General features: G+C 43.3%; 1 protein-coding gene across 1 annotated transcript in view; it reads left to right on the plus strand.

Moving 5' to 3' along the window:
* Positions 1–13859: 13859 nt before the first annotated feature.
* The window catches only part of GAB2 (GRB2 associated binding protein 2), a 253798-nt gene continuing 243727 nt past the window's right edge, over positions 13860–23930 (plus strand). The window contains exon 1 of the mRNA XM_027848228.1: positions 13860–14078. Within this exon, the coding sequence (XP_027704029.1) occupies positions 14004–14078 (75 nt within the window). The 5' untranslated portion in view covers positions 13860–14003. The remainder of the gene's footprint in view (positions 14079–23930) is intronic.

Consider the following 23930-nt stretch of genomic DNA (forward strand, 5'->3'; position numbering starts at 1 on the left):
CTCTCTCTCTCTCTCTCTCTCTCTATATATATATATATATATATGTAATGTGTGTGTCTACATATCACAATTATTTATTCTATACATAAGTGAATATAAGGTATCCCAACAGTCAGTGCAGTTTTAAACACTAGGTTTAGACACCCTGAATATTTATTACAAACATGATAAACTTAATTCCATGCAACAGAGGGGTACACCTGCACAACACCAGAGAGCCATGTGCAGAAGTGATGTAAAGAGAAATGTTTGACAAGAGGAAAAGAGGGGTTCTGCATCTTTGCAGGGATCTGTGGCTGTAAAATTTATGAAGATGAACTTACTGCCAAGTTCCTACTCCTCCTACTAAACCAAAGTGACCGCACACATGGAGGTGACTGTATTCCTAAAGGCTCTGCTAGACATAGCATCAGCTTTTGCAATTCTAACATATTTTGGAAAGGCTTGGTTTCTGAGAGAGGCTCATTAGGTGGTGAGGAATGTTTTTGACCTCAGGAACTCATCAGGACCTTCTACTAAGGGGTTGTGGGCTGCGGAGGGGCTGTGAGCCTAATCAGTGAAGGCCATACTCATGCTGATGAAATTAGTAAGTCAATAAGCACTTTTTTAAAAAAATTAGGCATTTGGGGTTAAGTGACTTGCCTAAGGTCACATAGCTAGTAAGTTTCTGAAGCCAGATTTGAACTCAGGTCCTTCTGCCTCCAGGGCCAGTGCTCTATCCACAGTGCCACCTAGCTGCCCCACCAATAAGCATTTATCCAGCACCTACTTTGTGCCAGACACTTTGCTAAGCACTAGGTATACAAAGAAAGGCAGAGAACAAACCTGGAGCTTTCAATCTAATGAGGGAGACAAGTATGTACAAATAAGTTACAGACAGGATAAGATGGAGATAATCAATGAGGAAGGCATTCCCCTTAAAGGCGGCCAGGGAAGGTTTGGTGCAGAAGGTGAGATTTTAGGTGGAACTTGAAAGAAGCCAGGGAAGCCAGGAAGGAGACAGAGATGAGGAGAGAGAGTGTTCTAGGCATGAGGACAACCAGAGAAAATGCCCAGAGTTAGGAGATGGACCGTCTTCTTCAAGGATCCCAGTGTGACTGCGTCGCAAAGTGTGTGGAGGGGAGTAAAATGTAAGAAGATTGGAAAGGTAGGAGGAGTGGGACAGGGTGGGGTGGGTTTTAGATGCCAGAAAGATTTTATTTTTGATTGTACAGGTTCTAGGGAGCCACTGGAGGTTTGTTTCGTTTTTTTGGAAGGGAGGGGTGGTTGCCATGTCTTTAGAAAGATGGGCTTTAGGAAGATCAATTTGATAACTCAATAGAAGATGGTCTAGAGTAGGGAGAAATGAGAAACTTGTGGCAAGAACAAGTTAGATCTTCCTACTCTACCTTCAAATCCAGCACCCTGTCCAAGCTGCCTTTCTAATGGAGCTAAGGCAGGAACCCTAGCCTCCTGACTCCCACATTCAATGCTCTTTCTACTATGGCCATAGGTCCTTAAAGTAATGGAATAGATCATCTCAGCAAATACAACAAAGTAAAGAACAAAGCCCTAAATTTAAAAGTATGGATCAAGCTTTTTACATTTTTGTAAAAGAGAAAGACAACCAACATGAACAAAATAATAACTGTACTTAGTTGCTCCACATTCCCTTTGATCTCTGTGTACTTATAAAGTCTTGTTGCTGTTATTTTTTTAATATAGTCATAATCACTCCAATTTTACTTAGGTCAAGTCAATAAACACTGATTAGAACCTAGTATGTTCCAGGTACTGTGCCAAGTGTAGGGATACAAAGAAAGACAAAAGACAGTCCCTGTTCTCAAAGAGCTCACAGTCTAACTGGGGAGACAACGTGCAAAAAACATGTACAGACAAGTTATGTATAGTATAAATTGGAGATAATCATCTGAAAAAAGTCCCTAGAATTAAGGGGGATTAGGAAAGATTTCCTGTAGGAGGTGAGATGTTAGCTGGGATTTGAAGGAAACCAGGAAAGCCTCTTTCAATATTTCATTGTATTTCTTTGTCATTTTACGGTATATTATAGGGGGTCCCAAAAGTCTTAATTCATATTTAAGCTTTAATAACAAATAGAAGTATCAGAAACATTTTGAAGATTTAGTAGATTAAAACTGCACTTAGACTTTTGGGACACCCTGTATTCTAGCATATCAGTATACCGTAACTTATTCAGCCATTTCCCAATTTTTGAACAAATTGATTATTCGCTGATTTTCAATTTTTTAAAGTTAGATTTTTTTATTTTATTAACAACTAAAGCAGCTACTTTTGTACAGAGTAGTCATCTTTTCTCTTTTGGGTAACATCCTTAAGTTATAATCCTAGCAGATTGTATTCTTGCTTTGAGTATGAATGGGATAGGTAGGCTAAAGGTCATTTGAAAGTCAAAGGATAAAATCAATTTTGTGACTTACTACATATTATTATATATTATTATATATGCCAAACTGAATTCTAGAATGATTATACCAACTAGCAGTTCCACAAATAATGTATTTTTATTTCAATTTATTTATTTATAATTTTAGAAATATTTATATACTTTATATTATTTCATTTAATAATATTAAAATAGTATCTATTTTAAATTTTATTATTTATTTCTTTTTATTTCAAATAAAGTCTGTTTATTTCCCTATAATCCACACTTAAAATGAATTTTGTTGCTAATTTGATGGGTATAAAATGGCAAATCAACATTATTTTAACTTGTATTGGTTGGATTATTCAAGAGTTTTTAAACAATTTTTCAAGTGATTGTGAACAAATTATTTTTCCTCTTTTGAAAATTATTGGCTCCTATCTTTTGACCACTTAAGTGTCAGGGAATGGAGATTATTCCTACCCATGTTATAGTTACTCATAGCTTTTAGATTTCAGATTTGTATCAGATGTCAGTCCTTCACAGTGTGAAGGTGACACAGGCATGTCAAAGGCTATGTCCACAGAACACAAGCTGTGGCAGGTTCCATCTTGGAATCTCAGAGTTGGAAGATGCCTCGGAGATTAGGTCATATAAGGCCTACCCGAGTGAGAAGCTGCTATGCACTAGGTCTCAGGCTGGGAAGGTTTTGAATATGGTGCCAGTGTTGGCCTCTGTGAGGGCAGAAACTCCCTCATCTCATCACCAGAAGGCTGGCCCCCAGGGGATAATTTATCTTTTTTGGAGGGGGGGAAGGAAAGATGCATGGCCACTCATAAAATAGATAAACATATTGAGCACAAAGACTATAAAACTTTTTGTTGTTGTAAAGTTGTTTTTTAAAAATTTTTTGTATAAAATCCTAGATCTAGAGTTGAAAGGACCTTAGTCTGTCCTCTTCATTTTACAGATAAGGATACCGAGGCCCAGAGAAGTGAAATTACTTGCCCAAGGTCACATAGCAAATGGCAGAGCCAGAATTTGAATCCAGGTCCTTTGACTCTAAAATTAGTGTTTTTTACAGTCAACCAATCAATCAGTCCAAGAGCCTTTATGAAGTGCCTACTCTGTACCAAGAGCTGTGTTAGATGCTCAGGACACGAAGACAAAAATGAAACAGTCCTTGCCCTCAAGGAGCGTGCACTCTATTGAAGGAAATAGAATGTAAGTATATGCAAAAATATTCTTACAGGGCAGCTAGGTGGCACAGTGGAGTCAGGAAGAGCTGAGTTCAAATCCAGCCTCACAGTTACTAGCTGTGTGATCCTGTTTGTCTCAGTTTTCTCATCTGTAAAATGACCTGGAGAAGGAAATGACAAACCTCTCCAGTATTTTTGCCAAGAAAACCCTAAATGGGGTCACGAAGAACTGAATAACAACTGAATAATGGCCTATGCAAAATACATACATTGCAAATACAATCTCCTTTCAGAAGCAGAACCCCTTCACATTACAGCCCTTTACACATTCAAATGGCAGAATCTTAAGATTTAAAGGTGAAATGGTACTGATCTAATCCAATTCCTGTATTTTATGGGCGAGGAAACCAAGGCTAAGTGTCCTGCCCAACTTCACATCAGTAGTGGGTAGCAAAGGCAGGATTTGAACCCAGGTCTCTGACTCCAGTGCCCTTTTTCCTAGGACATTGCTAACATTCTATGATTTTATATCAAAAGGCATTTAATAAAGATTTGATTCCTGGATCATGAGCACTGTAATCAGCAAACACTTTATAAATGCTTTTCCTCGACAACTCAGGTTCTCATTGATCTCCTTACCTGAACTTCAATAATATTGGAGCCTATGTCACATAATTTAGCATTAATTCCATGCTATATATTACATTGCTTTATCTATGTTAGCCTGACCCATGGCAGTTCCCAACTAAGATGCTTCTTGAGGGCAGGGATTCTTTCTTTCTGTCTCTGTCTCTATTGTTCTCTGTCTCTCTGTCTGCCTTTCTGCCTCTCTGTCTCTGTCTCTGTCTCTATCTTTTCTATCTCCCTCTGTCTCTGTCTCTCTCTGTCTCTCCTTTCTGTAGCTTTCATTTATAAGATGCAGGTGTTTAATTAGAAGATTCCTCCTCTCTCTCTCTCTGATCATTTGCACACATTGCCCAGCATATAATGGAGGCTTACTAAATGCTCTTTGATTGATTGATAGGTCTCAAAATGTTAGAAAGATGGGCTCAATCGAACAAAATGAAATTTCATTGGGATCAATAATAAATCCTATATTTGGGCTAAAAAAATCAACTTCTCAAGTACAGAATGGGAGAAGAGTGGCAAGTCAACAATTCATGGGGAAAAATCTAGGAGTTTCAGTGGATCATAAGCTCAATATAAGTAAAAAAAAAAATGTGATGTGGCAACCAAAAAAGCCTCATTAAGAAAAATACAATGTGTAGAAAGAGGGAGGTGATAATCCTGTCCTCTTGCCTGGTCAATCTGGAACACTGTTACAAGTGCCACGTTTTATAAGAGACATTGCCAAGCTGGAGTACATCCAGAAGAGAATGACCAAGATGGTGAGAGGAATGGAGACCATGCTGTGCAAGAATCAGCTGATGGAGCTGTGGGTGTTAACTGTGGAGAAGAGATGTCAGAGTAGAGGAGTGTTGGGGGTGGTTCATGATAACTGACTTCAGGTATTTGAAGAACTGTCCTATGGAAATGGGATTAGGCTTGTCTGTAACAGGGATTCTTCAGGTCTGGATTGGCCTAGGTGATCTCTGAAGTCCTTTTCTACTCTCCGAGTCAGTACTTTTTGGGGTTTCTTCTCTCTACCTCTCCCCCCACCCTGCCAGGAGCTTCAGGTGCATGATAAATGATCCCATGTCTGGACTGGTTCAGCTCCATAACTCACATTTTTACAGCACTCAGTGGTTCAAAGAACATGTTCCTAACAACCCTCTGAAAGGGGTATAGAAAAGTATGACTATCTTGATTTTATAGGTGAGAGAGAATGGAGATTCAGAGAATTTAGATAACTTACTCAGTCATACAACTAATGAGAATCATGCCTGGGATGTTCATTCAAGTATCCCAACTCTAGGTCTAGAACTCTCTCTTCTTAAAAAATCTATTTTTATTGATATCTCTTGTTTTCACATTCCCCAGATTCCCCTTTCATCTCTCCACTTATCCTTTCCCATGGAGCCATCTCTTTGAGAGAATAAAAAAAAAAAAAAAGAAAGAGAAAAGAAAAAGAGGAAGACGAGGAAAAAATCAGCATAATTGGTCAATACGTCAAAAAAAAATGTTCTTTGCAATGTTCCTTAGCCATGGAGCTCCCACAATTCTGGATTGTTGGTTTTTTTGTTTTTTGTGTTTTTTTGAGGCAATGGGGATTAAGCAACTTGTCCAAGGTCATATAGCTAGTAAGTGTTGGAAGTTGGATTTGAGCTCAGATCCTCTTGTTTCCAGCCACTCTAGCCAGTACGCCACCTAGCTGCCCCTCCCCCAGTTCTGCCTTCTCATCTCGCTTATCTGGGGTCAAGCTTGTTTTTTGTAACTTCACAATATTCATTTTTGATCATCTTTCCATAGTTGTTCTTTCCATTTAATACTGTTTTAGTCACTGTGTGTGCTACTTTCCTGGTTCTTCTTACTTCCCTTTGCATCAATCAGTTCATACATGTTTTTTATCCTCTGTATTCATTATAGTCACCATCTTCTTATAACACATTACCATTGCATCACTGTCATGGACCACCATTTATTTGGCCATTCCCCAATTGAGGGGCATCTGCTTTGTTCCAGTCCTTTGTTATCCCAAATCTAGAATTTCTTTGACTAAATTACCCTGTCTGAGGGAAAGGAATAGTCCTAACAATAAGAGATGGTTAGACCAAATGACAAGAGATGTGTCTTGGACCTTGTATGAACTGATACAGAGTGAAATGAACAGAATTACCATAACAACAGTATTGTAAAGACAAACAACTTTAAAGGACTTAAGGGGTCTGATCCATGCAATGACCAACCATTATTCCAGAGGACCCATGATTAAGCATGCTGCCCTCATCCTGACAGAGAAGTTGAGGATCAGGATGCAGAATCAGGCATATTTGTATGGATGTATATATACACACATACAAAACTCATACACATAAATACATATCCATATATCGTACACATGTATATATGCACACTTTATATCTCCACTTTGCATCTGCTGCCCTATCTGGTTTCAGCTCCACAGAACAAGATGCCCTGCCCAGGTTAAGCTCTCACCTCTAATTTCATCACTGTGCTGCTAATTCAAGCCTTGACAGATAAAGGGCTGGAGGGCAGAGGACCAGACTCCTCCCACTGCCTTCCTTTATAGAGGTCAGAAACTGGACTTTTGGGCTCATCCCATGCTGCATCTGCTGTCCTGCCTAGTTTCAGCTCCATGGAACAAGATGCTCCCTGCTGTCCACCCCCCCCCCACTTTCCTGCCTCCTTTTGTGTTTTGGTTTCCCTATTAAATTGTAAGCTCCTTGAAGGCAGGGACTGTTTTTCTTTTTATTAATTGTATCCACAGCTCTTAGGGTATTGCTAGGCAGGCACCATGGTAAATGCTTAATGTTTATTGGATTGGATATATGTACACACATATTCATATATGCGTATACACACATATTTATGTATATATGTGCTTACACATACATAGACACATGTGTGCGCACACATATACACATGTATACACAATATACACATACACATATGTATATATGTGCGTGCATGCATACATGACATACACACATATATATTCTAATCAGTAAAAGGAATTTATTTTGCTTCACTATGAATATTTGTTACAGGGGTTTTCTCTTTCTTTCAATGTGGGGGGGAGGATGTGAGAGGGAGGAAAAATAGATTTTTAATAATAAGTAATGAAAAATAAAATTTAAAAAAATAGATCAAAGAGGCCTGAACTTGAATTTAGAAGACCTGATTTTGAGTCCTACCTCTGCCACAGGATATGTGACCTTGGGCAAGTCACCTCACTTCTGAGTCCCGTTTTTCCCATCTTTCCTAGGATACCGGCCCCTCATAGGTTCTAGTTCAGCATCAAATAGGATGAGGTCGGTCAGTCAGTAAAAATTTATTAAGGGCCTACTATTGCAAGACATTGTTCTAAGTGCTGGGGATGGAAAGAAAGGTCAAAAACAGCCCCTGCCCTCAGGGGGCTCACAGTATAATATGAAGGAGACAACATGACAACAATTATGTACAAACAAAATAGATACAAGATTAATTGGAAGTAATCAACAGGGAAGTCAGAATTAAGAGAGATCAGGAAAGGTTTTTTGAACACTACAGTATGACAATATAAATGTGAGCAATTATTCTAAGGCAGGAAATTTCTACTTTTTTTTTGTGTCCTGGATCCCTTTGGTAGCCTACAAACCCTTTCTCAGAATAATGTTGTTGTTGTTGTTGTTGTTGTTGTTGTTTTTGGCTAGGCAATTGGGGGTTATGTGACTTGCCCAGGGTCACGCAGCTAGTAAGTATCAAGTGTCTGAGGGCGGATTTGAATTCAGGTCCTCCTGACTCTAAGGCCAGAGCTCTGTCCACTGTGCCACCTAAGCTGCCCCAAGAATAATGTTTTTAAAAGCATAAAATATAATACGTAGGATTACAAAGAAAATATTATATAGACATACAGTTATCAAAATATTTTTAAAAAATTCTCAGACCTCAAGTAAGAACTCCTGCCCCAAGAGAACCGTAAAAAATTGGCTTTTCTCAAAGTTATTACCCCCACCCCCAACACGCATGTACATAGGCATAAGCTGAGCTAAATTCTGTTCTTCTTAACCAGACCCAACTTGGCAGTGGATAGAGTGCTGGGCCTGGAGGCAGGAAAACCTGAGTTAATATATGGTCTTGTACACTCATTATCTGTGTGACCCTTAACCTTTGTCTGCCTCAGTTTCCTCAACTGTAAAATGGGAATGATAATAACACCTACTTCCCATGGTGGTTGTGAGGATCAAACAAGATCCTATTTGTGAAGTGCTCAGCACATTTTAGGCCCTTAATAAATGCCTGTTCTTTTCTCTTCTCTCCTCTTTGAAACTTTCATGGATCCTTCAAATTAAAAGTAATCTCAGCCTTCACTAGAATCCTCTTACAGTCATTTCCACAGTTCTAATTATTTTATATGTGTTAGCTCAGCCTCCCCACCTACGAGGAAAGTCCATAAAATTCAGCAAGCAAAAACTGAGACATCCTTGTTCCCCCCACTTCCCCAGAGGGCTTAGCACCATGCTGGGCACACAGTATCATCTATGGTATAGTGCTAGTATAGTATAAAACTCACATAGAAACAGGGGCCCCCAATCTGTACATTAGGATCCCTGCAGGCTACATATTAAATTAGTTTTAAAATGTGATAATATCTAAGTTTTATTGTAGATTGCCCAATACTATGTAAACACCAGTTATCAGGTACTCAGTAAATATTTATTGATCTGGTTGGTAGATTAGGGTAGTGGAAAGGAGAACAGGCTTGAGAGTCATGAGCTCTGGGTTCAGGTCTCAGCTGTGTCACTAACACAATCAATCACTGATGTTTTTCTGTGCCTCAAGTTTTCTTGGGTGAAGATAGATAGAGATACTCCCTACCTCCACGAAGACGTCTGTGAGAATCACAATAGATAATGTAGGCAAAAATGCTTCGTAAATCACAAAGGTCCATAGAATGATGGTCATACTGACAACCTCTGAAGAGGTGGCTCATGAATGGAAAAATGTATTAAGACTTTGCAAACTTCAAAGATTACGTAAATTCGAGATGATACATATGCATATATATTTATGTATATAAATATAGATGATGATGATGGTGATAATGATGATAGTGATGATGATCTCTTTCCTTTTAAAGGGTAAAATTCACAGAGCAATTTTCTTCTCCCAATAAGACTGTTTGCTGGAAGTGTGTCATGAAAGGAAGAATGGATAGAACCATTTATTAAGTACCTTCTATATGCCAGGACTGTGCTAAGCATTCTACAAATACTATCTCATTTGATCCTCACAACCACCCTGGGAGGTAGGTGGCTGTTATTATCCCCATTTTACAGTTGAAGAAACTGAGATTAAGTGACTTGCCTAAGGTCACACAAGTAGAGTGAGGCTGGATTTGAACTTGTCTTTTCTTGATTTTTAGATTCAGCACTCCATCTACAATGCCACACAACTGCCTCTTGGAGTGTTATCTATTTTTCTTCCCTATGATCTATGAATTTCAAGACTTTTGCCTCCCCAAATCATAGAGTCCTAGAATAGAATGAGACCCTAATAAAAACAGAAATAGCTCCTATTTCTGGATGTATAGAGGGAGGGGAAAGTCTTTACCCCCAAAATATAAGCATAACTAAAGATGAATTAAACTAAGTATAAAGATGTATATATGTTCTTTATGTTTTTGCTGTTGTTGTTTAGTTGTTTTTCAGTTGACCACTTTGGAGGTTTTCTTTGGCAAAGATATGAGAGTAGTTTGCCATTTCCTTCTCCAGATCATTTTACAGATGAGGAAATGGGGATGAAACAAATAGGGTTAAGTTACTTGTCCAGGGTCACGCAGCTATTAAGTGTCTGAGGCCAAATCTGAACTCAGGTCTTCCTGACTCCAGGTCCAGGGCTTTATCCAGTGTACCACCTAGCTGCCCTTTATGCCTTTAGAAAGTATGAAACTTTTCTTCAATTGAATTGGAAGGGGTAACTGCCATTGGCTGTTTGAGAATTGACCATGCCTCTAGAAAGCCCTTAAAAAGCCAGCCTATGAACACTTCCATCAGTCTGGGCCAGACCCAGCAGCAGAGCAAGAACTCAGTCTCTGAGGAGGCATCTTCCTTCATCTAAGAGGAATAAGGGGAGATTTCTTTTTCCTCCCTCTCCATCTTTGACCATGGCACTTTGCAGTGAAGTTACTTACCAATAGGAGACACTATCTAGAAGGACATATTGAAAGGTGTGAAATTGGTGTAGAATGCCAAGGCACCAGAATCTCCTCCTGGTGTGCTAAAGTAGGTCTTTCCGGTAGTTGGCTGGGCAACTCCTGGTTCTGTACTGCTCCCCTTCCCCCAGGGTAAGAGGGGCCTCTCCCGTTAATCCCTCTAGTTACCTGGGCTACTGCACTGCTGCTCCCCGTCTTTCTTCTGGTTCAGCTGTTCCATGGTTTTTTCTGGGGTGATTCTGGGTTTTCAGAGGTTGATAGGGCAGGGTGAGAGCAACCACCTTTGTACTCCGCCGTCTTGGCTCGAAAGGTGTGAAATTGGAAGAAGGAAACAGAGACGTATACTCTCCAAATGGACACAGAGAGGCAGCATTCAAAGTAGGAAGCAGTACCAAATATTGACAGCTCTAGAAGAAGAGCAGAAAGCTAACCATGGCTTCAAGACAAAACTAACCCTGGGAGGAGATAGTCAATCTGTGGGAAAGAACAGACACAGGGAGCCCCTCAGGGTGACTCAACCAGCTGGGAAACTGCATAAGGAAGGAGCAGAATGAGAATTCTAGGTGCAGAGAAAGTAATTAGGGTTCTGAAGTACCTGAGATTTTAGTTGCCTTGGCCACAAGTGTTCCCTATGTGGGTGCCTCATTACCATTGTATTCTCATGAGTGCTGTTTCATGTATCCATGGAAGAAAATGCTCCAGGATTTTTTGAGGGGAGGGGAGGGGAGGGGAGGGAGTGTTTTGTAGTCATTGTTCTTAGTATGCAATTTAGTAAATTAATTTGCTATAAGATAATTTGCGATATAATCTTCTGACTGATTATTAAAGGTAAGTTCACCAATGGGGGCTTTTGAGCTACTGTTTCTAGGAATGAAGACTCACAAACTATAGTAGTCAGTCCCTGGAGACCCACCTACAAACTTCTGAGTTCAGAATTGAGGAAGTAGCCCTATGGGTGCTGCATATAGTCATAAACCGACTTTCTTTACAGAAAACAACCCCATGAAAAAAGCAGCTGCAAACATCCCCGTTTTATAGATGGGGAAATTGATGCCCAGGAAGACATGATGTGCCACATCTAAAGTTACATAGGTAAGAAGAGGCTGAATTTGGACAAGAAGCCAGGAGTCCTCACTCTGAGTCTAGTGTTTTTTCCACTTCTCCTATACTCTCCCTATAGGAGGAGAAGAAATATTCCCTCCCTACCCTTTCTTCTGTGTGGTATACTGTTTATGGCGGACAAAATGCCCTGGATCTTGAGTTAGGGGGCCTGACCTCTGCTGACCTCTGGGCTCTGCTACTAACTACTTAAGTGACCTTGTACCAATTTCTTCCTTTCTTTGGATCTTAGTTTCCTCATTTGTGAAACAGAGGGTTAGACTAAATGATCTTTAATGTTCCCAACAACTCCAACTTGCATTAAGTTGTTCACTTTATAATAATCACCATTGTTTAATTATTTAAAATTACAACAGCCTTTGTACTATAGGATTCCTCAATCATTCCCTTGGACAGCAGGAGGAAGAGGGGAAAGGGGAGGGGAAAAAGGAAAGGGGGAGAGAGGAGAGGACGGGAGGAGGGAAAGAAGGGGAAAAGAGGGATGAGAGAGGGGAGGGAGAGAGGGAGAGAGGGAGAGAGAGAGAGAGAGAGAAAGAAAGATATCCTTTGTGTCCTGGAGTAAGTGGCTTCCCCATTCTTTTATTCGTGCATACATCCCACTCCCCCCAGTGGGAGAGACAGATAATTAAATCCTTGCTGGAAAGTGGATTGCTCATTTCAGCTGGAACATGAGCTACTGAAACCTGAAACTCCTGTAGTAGGTATGAAATGCTAGGAGCCATCAAATTCCCTTTCAAGTAGTACATCATTTAAAAATCAATAACCAAATACTATACTCTGCTCCATAGATTCCCCAGTTAAAACCCTCATTCTGTTTGGAGAGGCATAAAAGGCTGACATTTCTTCCACCTTTCTGATGAGGCTGACTGCAGTAGTCCCCGTCCCTGTACTGTCCCCGTCCCCCCCATCCCCAACCTCAGCGCTGTGTAATGAGCATGTAGTGAGGACAGAGCTAGGTTCAGTTCTGACTGGAACAGTCATTAACTTCTGCACACAGTAGTTCTTTAATGTTTACTGAATAAATGGATAATACAGGGAGGGAGGAAGTGCGAGTCTGACAACAGCTTACATTGTTTTTACTAGCTTTTAAAGGTTTGCAGAGCACTTCCCTCACATCCTTCTAAGGTAGTAGTGGCACTATAATTAGCCCAATTTTGTAGATGGGGAAAGTGAGGCTGAGTATTTAAAGTGATAAACATTTGTGGAGGGCCAGTTGTGTGCAGAGCTGGAATAATAACACCTTATAAGCACATAACATTTTTCTTAACCAGTATATAGGCTGCTGCAAGGATCAGAAGATTATTTCGAGTTGGAAGGGACCCTGGAGATGATTTCTAACATTCTCATTTTATAGGTACCGAAACTGACCAAGGAGAAGAGACTTACCTAAGGTCACACAGATACTATGTAGCAAAGCCGAGATTTGAGATCAGATTTAAAGGATCCTGCTAACTAGTGAGTTTTCTGCTATACCACAGTGCCTTCTGCATCATCCCCATTGTAAGCTCATTTAGAGTAGGAATCCTGTCGTTCTTTGTACGCGTATCCCCAGCACCCAGCACCGAGCCTGGACCATAGCAGGAGCATGATAAATGTTTGTGGATTGATTGATGCACATCAGTCTGATCAAAGGAGCTGAGTGATTTGACCAGTCATTTACAAATACTAACTGTAGCAGGATTCAGAATTCAGACACAGGATTCGAATCCGGCAGTCACCGAACTCCCAGGTCCTGTACTCTTTCTCCTACGCTAGGCTTGAGAGAAGGGTGATTTATTTAATGTGATTTATTATGGGTCTTATTCTTATTAGTCTTAGTTTAATATAGTATCGCTATAAATATATTAAGCCCATCCCGGTGTGGGGCCAGCCTTTCCCACTGCAGCCGCGCGTACCTCCCATCGCTACCCCGCTGACCCCACCTCTCCCCCAGCCGCCTCCCTTCAGAGCCCGGAGTCCGTCCACAGCTGAGCAGCCGCCGTGTTTGTGTCTTTAAAGCGGCTCACCCGGTGCCTTGCTTTACACTGCGATGTGGGCGTGGTAAAAAAAAAAAATCGCGTTGGAAACCCGGGGCAAAAGCAGTTTCCTGCCTTCTTAGAGCCCCGAACAGCTGGGTTGTTGTTTTTTTGGAAAGTGTCGCTGTGTGTGTGAGCGAGACAGAGGCAGGCACACAGACAGCGCGAGCTGGCCGTGGCCGTGGCCGTGGGTCTGCGCGAGCTCCGGCAGCTGCTGTGAACAGAGCGGGCTGGGACGCGGCGCGCTCCGCGCCCCCCACCCGCTGCAGGGAAGCTTGAAGCCGCGGCCCCAGCAGTGGGCTTGCTCGGGACGTGCAAGAAGGCGGCGGCGCCCCGGGGCTGCTCAGACCTTCACCCCGACGGCTCTCGGGGGCCGCTCCAGGCAGCCGTCTGCGCGTGGATCGTGACTGGTGAATGCCCCTGGCCGGGGGCCACGGCAGATACAGCCCCCCTCAGGTGCCTGGGTGAGGATGAGCGGCGGCGGGGAGGTGGTGTGTGCTGGCTGGTTGAGGAAGTCGCCCCCGGAGAAGAAGTTGAGGCGCTATGTAAGTCCGGCAGGAACCGGAGGGAAGCGGTGGGAGCCAGCTCGGGGCCAGGAATTTGGGGTGGATGCTAGGGGAGGGGGCTGAGAGCCGCCCCGGGAGGGTTGCCTTGCTTGTCCTTGGGGCAGTGCTCACGGCAGCTAGCCCCAGACGCTGTGGGGCAGGGCTGGAGCCGGGGGATTGCCCTGGCCCCTGGGTGTCGGGGGGCAGAGGGTCCCGGAACGCGCTGATGTACGGGTCTCGGGGACACGGGCTGGCGGGAGAGACTGCGGGAGCCTGGAGGAACTGAAGGCCGAGGGGACCACCCCCTCCCTAGCCTTGATCGCCCGGCGGGAAAGCTACCGGGGGGAATTCGCACTAATGGAGCGTGAAAGTGAAAGCCAAGGAATTAAAATGGGACTGGGCCGGGCTGGGCGGGGGTCGTGGCTTCCCTAGGCCGGTGCTTAGCCGGCTCTCTCCGGGCAGCCTGCGAGCACACCTGCCGCAGGTGCACTGGAGAAAGCAAACAGGCGAGGGGGAGGGGTGTGCCGGAGAAGGGGGGGAGGCTGGGGCTGCTACGGGGACGTGACTGATCGGTCCCCTCTGGTCCAGAGGGGCCTTTCTTGTTGGTTCGCATATATGTGTTAGTGTAGGGGCAAGGAGGAGGAAGAGGGGGTCGCCCTTTTAGGCACCTCGGTGGCAAACACATACAGTATTGAAGTTGTTATTGACTGGGTTTGGAGAGAGAGTTGGTTCCCGCGGGCTGAGTGAGCATAAATAGCCCTAAGTGGAGTGTATGGAGCTTGCAGAGAAGAAGGGGGGTGGGGAAAGCAGAGTAGATGGTGGCAGTTACTAGGTGGGGGCGACAAGAAGCAAGGTTTGGGGAGAAGGGCCAAGCCCAGATTCGAGATCGGGCAGCACCAGGAATAGGTCACCTTTGGCTGCGCATCCTTGGCCCCTTTCTCGGCGCTTTTCCTCTGGGGTCTAAGTGGGTTATTCTGTGTCCCTCGCCATCCGCGAGGGGAGCGTCACCATCGCATGTGCACAACTTGTATCAAGTGACTCATTTGTTTTCTCCTTTTTGCCTTAGTCTGTTTCCCAGACACACGCTGTCCCTCCCCCTTCCTGATGGTGACACTGCAGTTTGTCCGCTCTAACCGGCCGGGGTTTTATGGTTGCAAGCCCCGGGTAGCTCAGGGAGAGAGATCGAGGTTCTCGGTTGCCAGGTGGTCTTAGCTGACAGAGGTTATTGAAATTATTGGGGCGGCCTATTGGGGGGAGGGGAGAGAATGAGAAGGACAGCCCTGAGCGGAGCCGAGGGCCTTTCAGCCTTCAGCGGTCGCCCAGTGCCCCACGGATGCTAACGTTAGAGTGGTTGGGGCTCCCAAGCGTCTGCCAGTCGGCATCAAAATCTGGGGTGTCTGAAGCAAAGGTCTAGCTAGAAGACTGATGCATGCATCAGGGGGATGCATTGTCTACTGTCCCCAGAGGTGACCCCATCATCCCCCAACAGCAGTATTCTGAAACCCGCTCGGAAGTCCATCCGTAACCCATTCCTATTCCCTCCTGCTTTAATCTCGGTCTTCACCGTCTTGAAAGGAGTTGCGCCAGTAAAATCAGGTCTCCTTGAAGTCCCTCGCACAGGCGAGAGAAAGAGAGAGAGAGAGAGAGATTGCCTTCCAGCTGCATTGCATCTAGGGAACTGTGTACAGACCCGGCCCACTGTCAGCTGTGAGCAGTGGCTGGCTGTCCTGGTGGGGGCTAGTGGGGGGAGGGGGAGGCAGAGGCTTACCAGAGTTTCCTGTCTTGGGTTTCCAGATCAGAACCAAGTGAGTTCTGGCCTTTGGACTGAGGAAGTGACTTTCTATTTTTCAAAGGAAGTTTTTGTCCTCTATGTTCAAATGTAATCAGGCAGCTACTTAGGTCTTGGCTGGGTAAGCTTGGGAATTCAGAATTGGGGTAGTAAAGGATCGATCACTCATCTCTTCCCCGTGCCCTTTAGAGAATCACGAGATTGGAAGCGATTATAGAGAAAATCATGTAACCCAATCCGATCTAGTCCTTTTAAGGCATTTAGCATATTCTAATTAGTATTGGAGTTATTTCTGTGGTTATTGTCATCTCTCTACTCAATAGTAAGTACTTAGAGGGCAGGAATCTAGTCTTCGTCTTAGTTTCTAAGACTAAGTCTTGAAGATGCTTAATTTTTTTGAGTGCATAAATAAAAATAAAATCCATGTAGTCAGAAAGTACCATGATTTCTTCTTTAGAGGTAAAATTGTCCCCTCTTCCGAGATCACTGAGAAATTCCTGTGGAGAATTTGTTTTTCATTCTTTTCAGCAAAATAGAGACCTACCTCAATTTACCAGCAAAAGGAGCTTGGGGGGGGGGCAGAGAGGGGGGAGGGGTTTAAAATCTCGGAGAGATGTTGTTGTAGCCCTTTTGGTAAAACAATAACAAAAAAATTTATACTGTAAAAGTTTTAATTTGTTTCAAAGTTTGTTTCAAAGTCTTGCAACTGAAGCTTCTTGTTGATTTGTCAGACTCCCTTTGGGACTCTTGGCAGCTGTGTGGCAGTCAGTCAACAAGCATTTAAATTCCTACTATGCGCCAGGCTCTAGGCTGAAAACAGTAGGAAGAGAGGCAAAATAAACAACAGAACCCCGGTTTCTGTTATTAAGGAGCTCGAATTGTAATGGAGTAAAAACATGCAAATCCTATGAACACACAAGATAAACCAGAGAAAATCTCAGGGGGAAAGGCACTAGGCCTGGCTTAAAGTAGGGGAGGCACTGGGGCGCTGGGATACCTTTTAGTTCAAAGTTAGTACTCTCTGCCACCATCAGATCTAACACCTTCACCTATGTAAGATACTTGCTAATGTCATTCAGTGCTAAGTGATTTGACTCACTTCGGCCATATAGCTAATAAGTGAATTCAAACTCAGGACTCTTATCTCAGTCTCTTTGACTTTATACGACTGTGCTTCTATTCTGCCCTCGGTTTATACAGTATTTCCCAACTCCCTTCCACCTCACAAGCCCCGGGAACTGCCTAGCTTGAGGGACCAGGTAGAAATATAAATAGAAACTTTTTTCACCCACAATGGAACAGAAACTACCCCGGGGGCAAAACATCTTGCCCTGCCTAGCCATTCTCTAGCTTGTGGCTTATTGCTGGGGTGGGGTTGCCCTTACTTCCACTTTCCCTGTTTCAGTAGAATTATGAAGACTTCTTTAACTCCTCCCCTTGCCCACATTCCCTCTGCAGTCTGCTGGAGTGAAAGTCACACCAAGACACACTTATCTTTGTGACTCCTGCCAAGTCACCTCAAACTGACTTTTGTCCTTTGTAAAAACTGGGGGAAGGGGCTACTAGATAAAATTCTAAGCTTACAGTCTGTAGTCTTTTCCCTCTATAACTTTCCAATGGAACTTACCCCCCCACTGAAGGTGTGGATGTGACTTGGGGAGGTGGCCTGTTTTGCATAGTTATGAGGTGGGGGCTTTCCCCTTTCTTGTGTTACTGCTATTACTATTGGGGAAGGGAGTGTTTCCCCTGGTCTCAGAAGCCAAAGTATCTCAGTGGTTAAGAGAAACACAAATAACCACTATAACATTAGGGTGATAAGAGGTGGGGATGGTTGATAATGCTAATGACATTTCTATTGCAATTTACAAATATCTTGTTTAATCCTCACAACATAACCGCAGTACTGGGAGGTAGGTGCTATTAGTATTCCCCTAAGGAAATTGAGGCAGAGTGAGAGATTAAGTGACCTACCAGCCCAGGGTCACAAAGCTAGCAAATGTGCCAGATACTGACTGTGTTAAGTGCTGTGTATATTAAAAAGGATAAAAGCACGGGACCTGGCCTCTAGGAGCTCACATTCTAATGGGGAAGACAACATGCAAATAACTGCAGACTTGTGGGACATAAACAATGTAAATGAAAGATCATGTTAGAGGGCAGGCACTAGCCTGGGGAGAGGAGGAGAGATGAGGAAAGGATTGTTGCAGAAGGGAGGGAGGTTGGGTGGTTGAGTTTACTCTTGAAGAAAGCCAGGGAAGGGAGAGGGTTTAAAGGAATTAAGCCCGCAATGGAAGAGAATAAACATTTATATGGCACCTACTATGTGTCAGGCACTGTGCTTAGTGCTTTTTACAAATACTATCTCATTTGATCTTTATAGCAACCCTGAGAGGTAGGCTATATTATTATATCTCCATTTTACAGTTGAGGAAAATGAGGCCAACAGAGGGCTTGGGGTGATTTGTTCAGGGTCAAACAGCTAGTAAATATGAGATTTGAACTCAAGTCTTCCTGATGAGGTCCAGTGCTGGTCACCACCAGCTGCCTCAAGGAGCTGGATGACTACCCAAAACATTCCCTTCTACCCTCTTCCGTTTCCCAAACAACAGCAAAATCACCACATCCAATAACTAGGCAGAGCTGAGTGTGACTGACCTGAGGCCACACCCATCTCTCAGACTGGAGTTAAATTCCATTGGAAAGAGCAGGGAAGAGGCTTCAGAGGTGGCAGTCTTAGACTACGTTACTAATTCAGGTAAGGATTAGATTAGAAAACTTTACTAGCGTTGACTACCAGGTGCACTCTGTTCAATGTTGAGAACACAAATATAAAAAGATAGTCCCTATCCTTGAATTTACATTCTAATAGAAGACCACTTGCTCTGAGGAGGAGGAGGAGGAGGAGGAGGAGGATGACCTGGAAGTGGAATGTGGGGAAGCCTAGATGGGGTGAGTGGAGCCTTTGGGCCCTGGGTTGACACATTCTTTTTAGAAGTAATAGTCTTAATAATTTTACATCCCTAATTAATAGGATAGTGAAGGCTTACTCCCTGCTCTCAAGGAGCTTAGTCTAAAGGAGATCAGTCATCAGGACTAATGAGAGTCAGACAGCAGTGCTATAGGAGAATTGGAGGTGGAAGAGTGATACCTTTTATTTTCTGAGGGTATCAGAGAAGGCTTTATGGAGGAGGTGGTCCCTGAGTTGGACCTCAAAGGAGGTGATGAAATTTGGGGTCTTTGTAGCTCCCAGTGCCTAGCTGTGATGAGCTCTTAATTAATGTTTATTGAATTGATACGTTTAGCGTTGCTACTCAAATGTGAGTTAAACCCTGAGGTTCCTTCCAACTCTGAAATTGTGTGGAGGGCACTGAATGTCAGGATCAGGAATTTTCTACACTTGGAGAGTGTGGAAACTTCTCTCACCAGTGCAACAATTTGAACCCTCTGGGAAGCATGAGTGATGAAACGATTTGACCACGTTCACCAAACTGGCTTGTGGCAGGACAACCAGGTTGTCCTGAGTGGGAAGCTAGCCACCTATACACTATGCCATACTACTACAGAAAGGATGGAAAATTTGTAGAAATATTCATCCTTCTGGGTCAGGATTCCTTGAATCAGGAAGACTTCGGGAAGACTTGATCAAGCCCTATCTTGGATATATGCTGCTTATCCTCGGCAAGTCCAGTAACCTCTATGCTCACGGCAGTTTTAAGACTATACATTGCAGAGAAAGTGCTGACCCACATTGGGAATAGGCAGTTTGGTCACCTAGGAGTTCCTTTTATAGTGAAATCATGGGTCCAGTTCTTCTCCCTATCCTTGCTGTGGCTTTAGAATAAACTTTGTATTTCTTTCCATCATTTCCACTAAGAGTGGACTTTCCTTGATGTTTCTTCATTCATTGTCCCTGTTCTCCAGATCTTCTTCCCACTGGAGGAAAAGTGAGCAGTAACTCAGTAAAGTGGTAATTAGCTCCCCATCCCAATGTGTCTGAGGTCCTAAGGGCCTATCAGCTTTGTGGCCTGTGGACCAAATAGTAATAAACAATGATATTTGAATAGTTCCAGCTGGAATAGGGGTGTGTGTGTGCACGTGTGTGTGCTCGAGCATGTTCCTTATCCCCCTTGGGATGGCAATGTGTTGGTTTATTTCTAACTTAAACTTGTGTCGATACTTAAACCAGCTCTCACATACATTAGTTCATTTGTGCCTGCCACAAATGAATTATGGCTATGAGGCAGGTAATGCAAGTACTGTCCTCATTTTGCCCATGATGAACCTGAGATGTCCCCCCTTCCCCCACGGTGGTAGAATGACCTGTCCAAAATTATTTAGCTGGTGGGAAAGCTGAGACTCCAACTCAGCCCTCTGTGTACCACCTGCCTCTCCCAGGGCTTGGGAAGTCAATCTTTGCCTTCCTAACTTGGTGGAGATCTTAGATACTTGGAGTAAGTATTTAGTTTGTCTTTTTAAGGCCTAAATATAGAAAATGGCCTTTTTGCAGATGGACCAATAGAACTTGTACAAATAGAAAAGAAAGATTGATCTGGGAATTTTTAAAACAGTGAAATAAATACCACTATTATCATCATCATCATCATGATGTAACCCTATGGTACTTAAAATCCTATGCAGTTTTACCTATTTTAAGCTTTTGACTTCAAATTGCACTATTCAGATTGCATTTTAAACATGAATGTTTTAAAAATCAATTTAATTCCAAAAATAGTTCTTAAATTGTTTTTCTAGCTTGGCTAATTTTAAGAAATGCTGCCATGCCAAATTGAAAATCTTAAGGTCCTGAACCATGTTTCTTTTGTATTTTGGTTATATTTTCTTTAATGTCTATAATAATAAATAGGTAGGAGATAGGAATTTGAATTGGGATTTCTCTAATCTGAGGAATTCTCTCCACCAATGAGGGTCAGTACCTTTTCTGCAATTGAGAGTTGCCTAGAGCTATGGGAAGCTAAGAGACTTGCCCAGGGTCACATAGCCAGTCTGTGTCAGGCAGAACTTGTAACCAGGTCTTTCTGATTCTGACACTAGCTTTCTATTCAGTGTGTCAAGGTGCCTTCTCAGAATATGCTATATGACATTATTAAAAGAAAATTCTGAGACAGGTGGTAAGACAAGCAGGGGTAACAGCAGAGATTATGTAGTCTATCCCTGGTCTGTAGGCCAATCTGGTATGCCAGACAGGCCAGATGCCCCCAACCCCAGGTATGACACTTGAATTGGATGGTAAATGTTATTTGCAGTTAATGACAAAACTTCTGATCTTATGAGCTTATTTAGGGTTCAGTTCTATATTTTGTTTTGTATTTGCTGAGAGTTATTAAATTTAATTTTTTTTTCTAAATCTGCTATTGAGCAAAATTTTGTGCCTGCTAAATGTACGAAGGTCCTGTACTCGAAGTAGGAAATATAGAAATGAACTAAATACCAGAGCCTGCCATGAGGCACTTGTAATCCACAAAGAGGAGATAAGATATGCAATTACATGAGATGGTATTTGTTGAGTGCATAGTGGTCCAATCTCGAGAGAAATCTTGAAGAGAGAGAGATTCCTTTGGGAGGAAAGGCTTTAGGGAAGTCTTCCTGGTAGAGGTGCCTCCTGAATTAGGCCACGAAGGGAGGGATGGTGCTAAAAGAGGCAGATGTGGGAAGAGGTTAATTCATTGGAAACAACAATGAGATCCAAGGCACATAGATGGGAAGAGGAAGGGGGGGGGGCGGCGCGGCAGCGACTCTTGTGTGGATAGTGCATGGAGAGTGCATAAAGGGGAGTTGTGTGTTGTAAGTTCCTTGAGGGCAGGGCTTCCTGCCATATCACTGCATCTTCCCTAACACAGGCTGCGCTTGCAGATAATGTTGAAAGAATGCTATTCTCTCCCCATAGATTCATGGATTGTTTGAGCTTAAGAGATCATTGGGTCCATCTCTCTCATTTTACAGATGGAGAAACTGAGGTCCCAAAAAGATCCCACACCAAGTTAGGGGGGAAGGGTTGGGATTTGAACTCTGGTCTTCTTCCAACACCCTTATCAGCCCTGCCATTCTCATCACTAGCATGGCTTCCATCAGAGGATCTGGGTTCATCCTCTGACCTTGAGCACAGACTCAAGGAGACTACTACGCATCAGATTATGTTGTCCGGATCTTGTCACTGATGTTGACAAAAACTGTGAACTTGGAAAGGAACAAGTCTCTTCTTGGTAAACTTCCCCAACCCCAGGGTCATTGCAGGGCAGAGAGGGGAGGAGTGGAGTTGGAGATCCCAGCGCTTTTAATTGTAATGTAAATCTTTCCCAGGGGTGGCAAAGGACCAGAGGAAGTAAAGATGGAGGGAGCAGGAAAGGAGGCCTTCTGCTCACTTAATAAAATAGATTTGAAGCTGCTGACCTATCTGATTTAATCCCTCTGAGCAAAGTCACACAGGCTCGCCTTTTTCCAGCTAGGCTATGCTAGGGAGACGACCAGGCAGAGCTAGATAACGGGAGACAATCAGAAGATCTACCTGGGGGTAATGAGACTTGCATTGCCTCCGTGGAAGGGTGGTTGTGAGGATACCTTGGGCAAGTCCCTTTCCTCTCTGGGCCTCAGTCTCTTCAGTTGTAAAATGGGACTGATTATACTACCTACCTACTAGGGTTGTCATGAGAATCAGGTGAGATTGTGTATGTAAAGTGTTGTTATTAGAGAGGCAACAGTGTAGCAGTTAACAAGCCAGGAAGACGCTGGGTTCAAGTCTGGCATCTGATGTATACTGGGTATGTTGCTTCTCTTAGCTTGATACCAAAAGTTGCAGAGGAGGTGCCGACCTGAATTGGGAGAGGGAGTTTGAAATCCCTGTTGCTATTCCTATTATTATTGTTATTGAACTTCTTATCACTACTCTGTGTTCAATCCTATGCTAAGGACTGAACAAGCAATAAATGCAAGTTTCTTGCCCTTGGAGATTTAACTAGAAATCTTATATCTGAGTATGTAAATGATGTCTGTGGTATTCAATGGTGTCAGAAATCTAGCCCATGCCCTGGGGTTTTCAGAAGGAAGGTGGGCCCCCGGGGAAAGGGTGCCACATGACAAGGTCGCTGGAGAGGCCCAGGGAGGACAACGAAGAAGGAAGCCTGGCGTGCTGGGCAAAGCCATGATAGGTCGTGGGTTCAGGAAATGGTTGTTCCTTCTTGAGTGATGGAGGTGAGATACCAACTCAGACTTCATGATACTTCGAGAGCCCCTTGAAATTACTGTGGTCCACTGAGGTAGGGAGAGCAAGCTGGGTTATCTCCCTTTTACTGGTGAGTAGATTGAGGCTTCAAGGGGTATAATCTCTTGCCCAAGTTTACACATTTAATAAATGACTAAGCTACAAGTGAGAAGTAGCTCCCAAGAAATGTGAGATGTGCAAATTTCGAGACACTTCTACCTCAAATGTTCACATGGACCATTTATGCCAGACGTGGTAGAGCCTTCTGAGCTCATGTTGGTCTGAGCAGCCGCATTTGGGCACGCTGTACCTTGATCCCAATGTCATTGTGGCCTTCCTTGAGAAGGAAGGACAACCACCAACCAAGTTGTAAATCAATTGACTTGGTCTTTTGACTCCAAATTTGGTGTTTTGTTTTATTTTGTTTTACACTATCTTCGTGCCTCCTAAACGTCACTGTTGCCCATGTCTCACCAACCACCAACCATCTATGATTGTGGGATACTGGTTACAGAGCAGGCCTCAGAATCAGAAAGACCTATGTTCAGGTCCTGCTTCTGACATACTGGTGGTGTGACCCTGCTCTATGATCTGTATTGGTAAAGGGAGTTCCCTGTTACCAGTGAACTCTACCCTTGGGTCTAGCCTCTATCCCTAAACCCTACTCCCAGCGTCAGGCCCTGTGCTAGGTGCTGGGGTCAACAGAGACAAAAATGAAATACTACCTACCCTTAGTGAGCTTACATTCAGTGGCAACAACACATACATGAATAAGTATGTAGAATACATGCAAAATAAAAGCAAGTAATTTCAGGAGGGAGGATGCACAGAAATGGGGTGGAGGGGG

This window comes from Vombatus ursinus, unplaced genomic scaffold (assembly GCF_900497805.2).
Source record: "Vombatus ursinus unplaced genomic scaffold, bare-nosed wombat genome assembly UNPS02005659.1, whole genome shotgun sequence".
In the NCBI taxonomy this organism is placed as follows: domain Eukaryota; kingdom Metazoa; phylum Chordata; class Mammalia; order Diprotodontia; family Vombatidae; genus Vombatus; species Vombatus ursinus.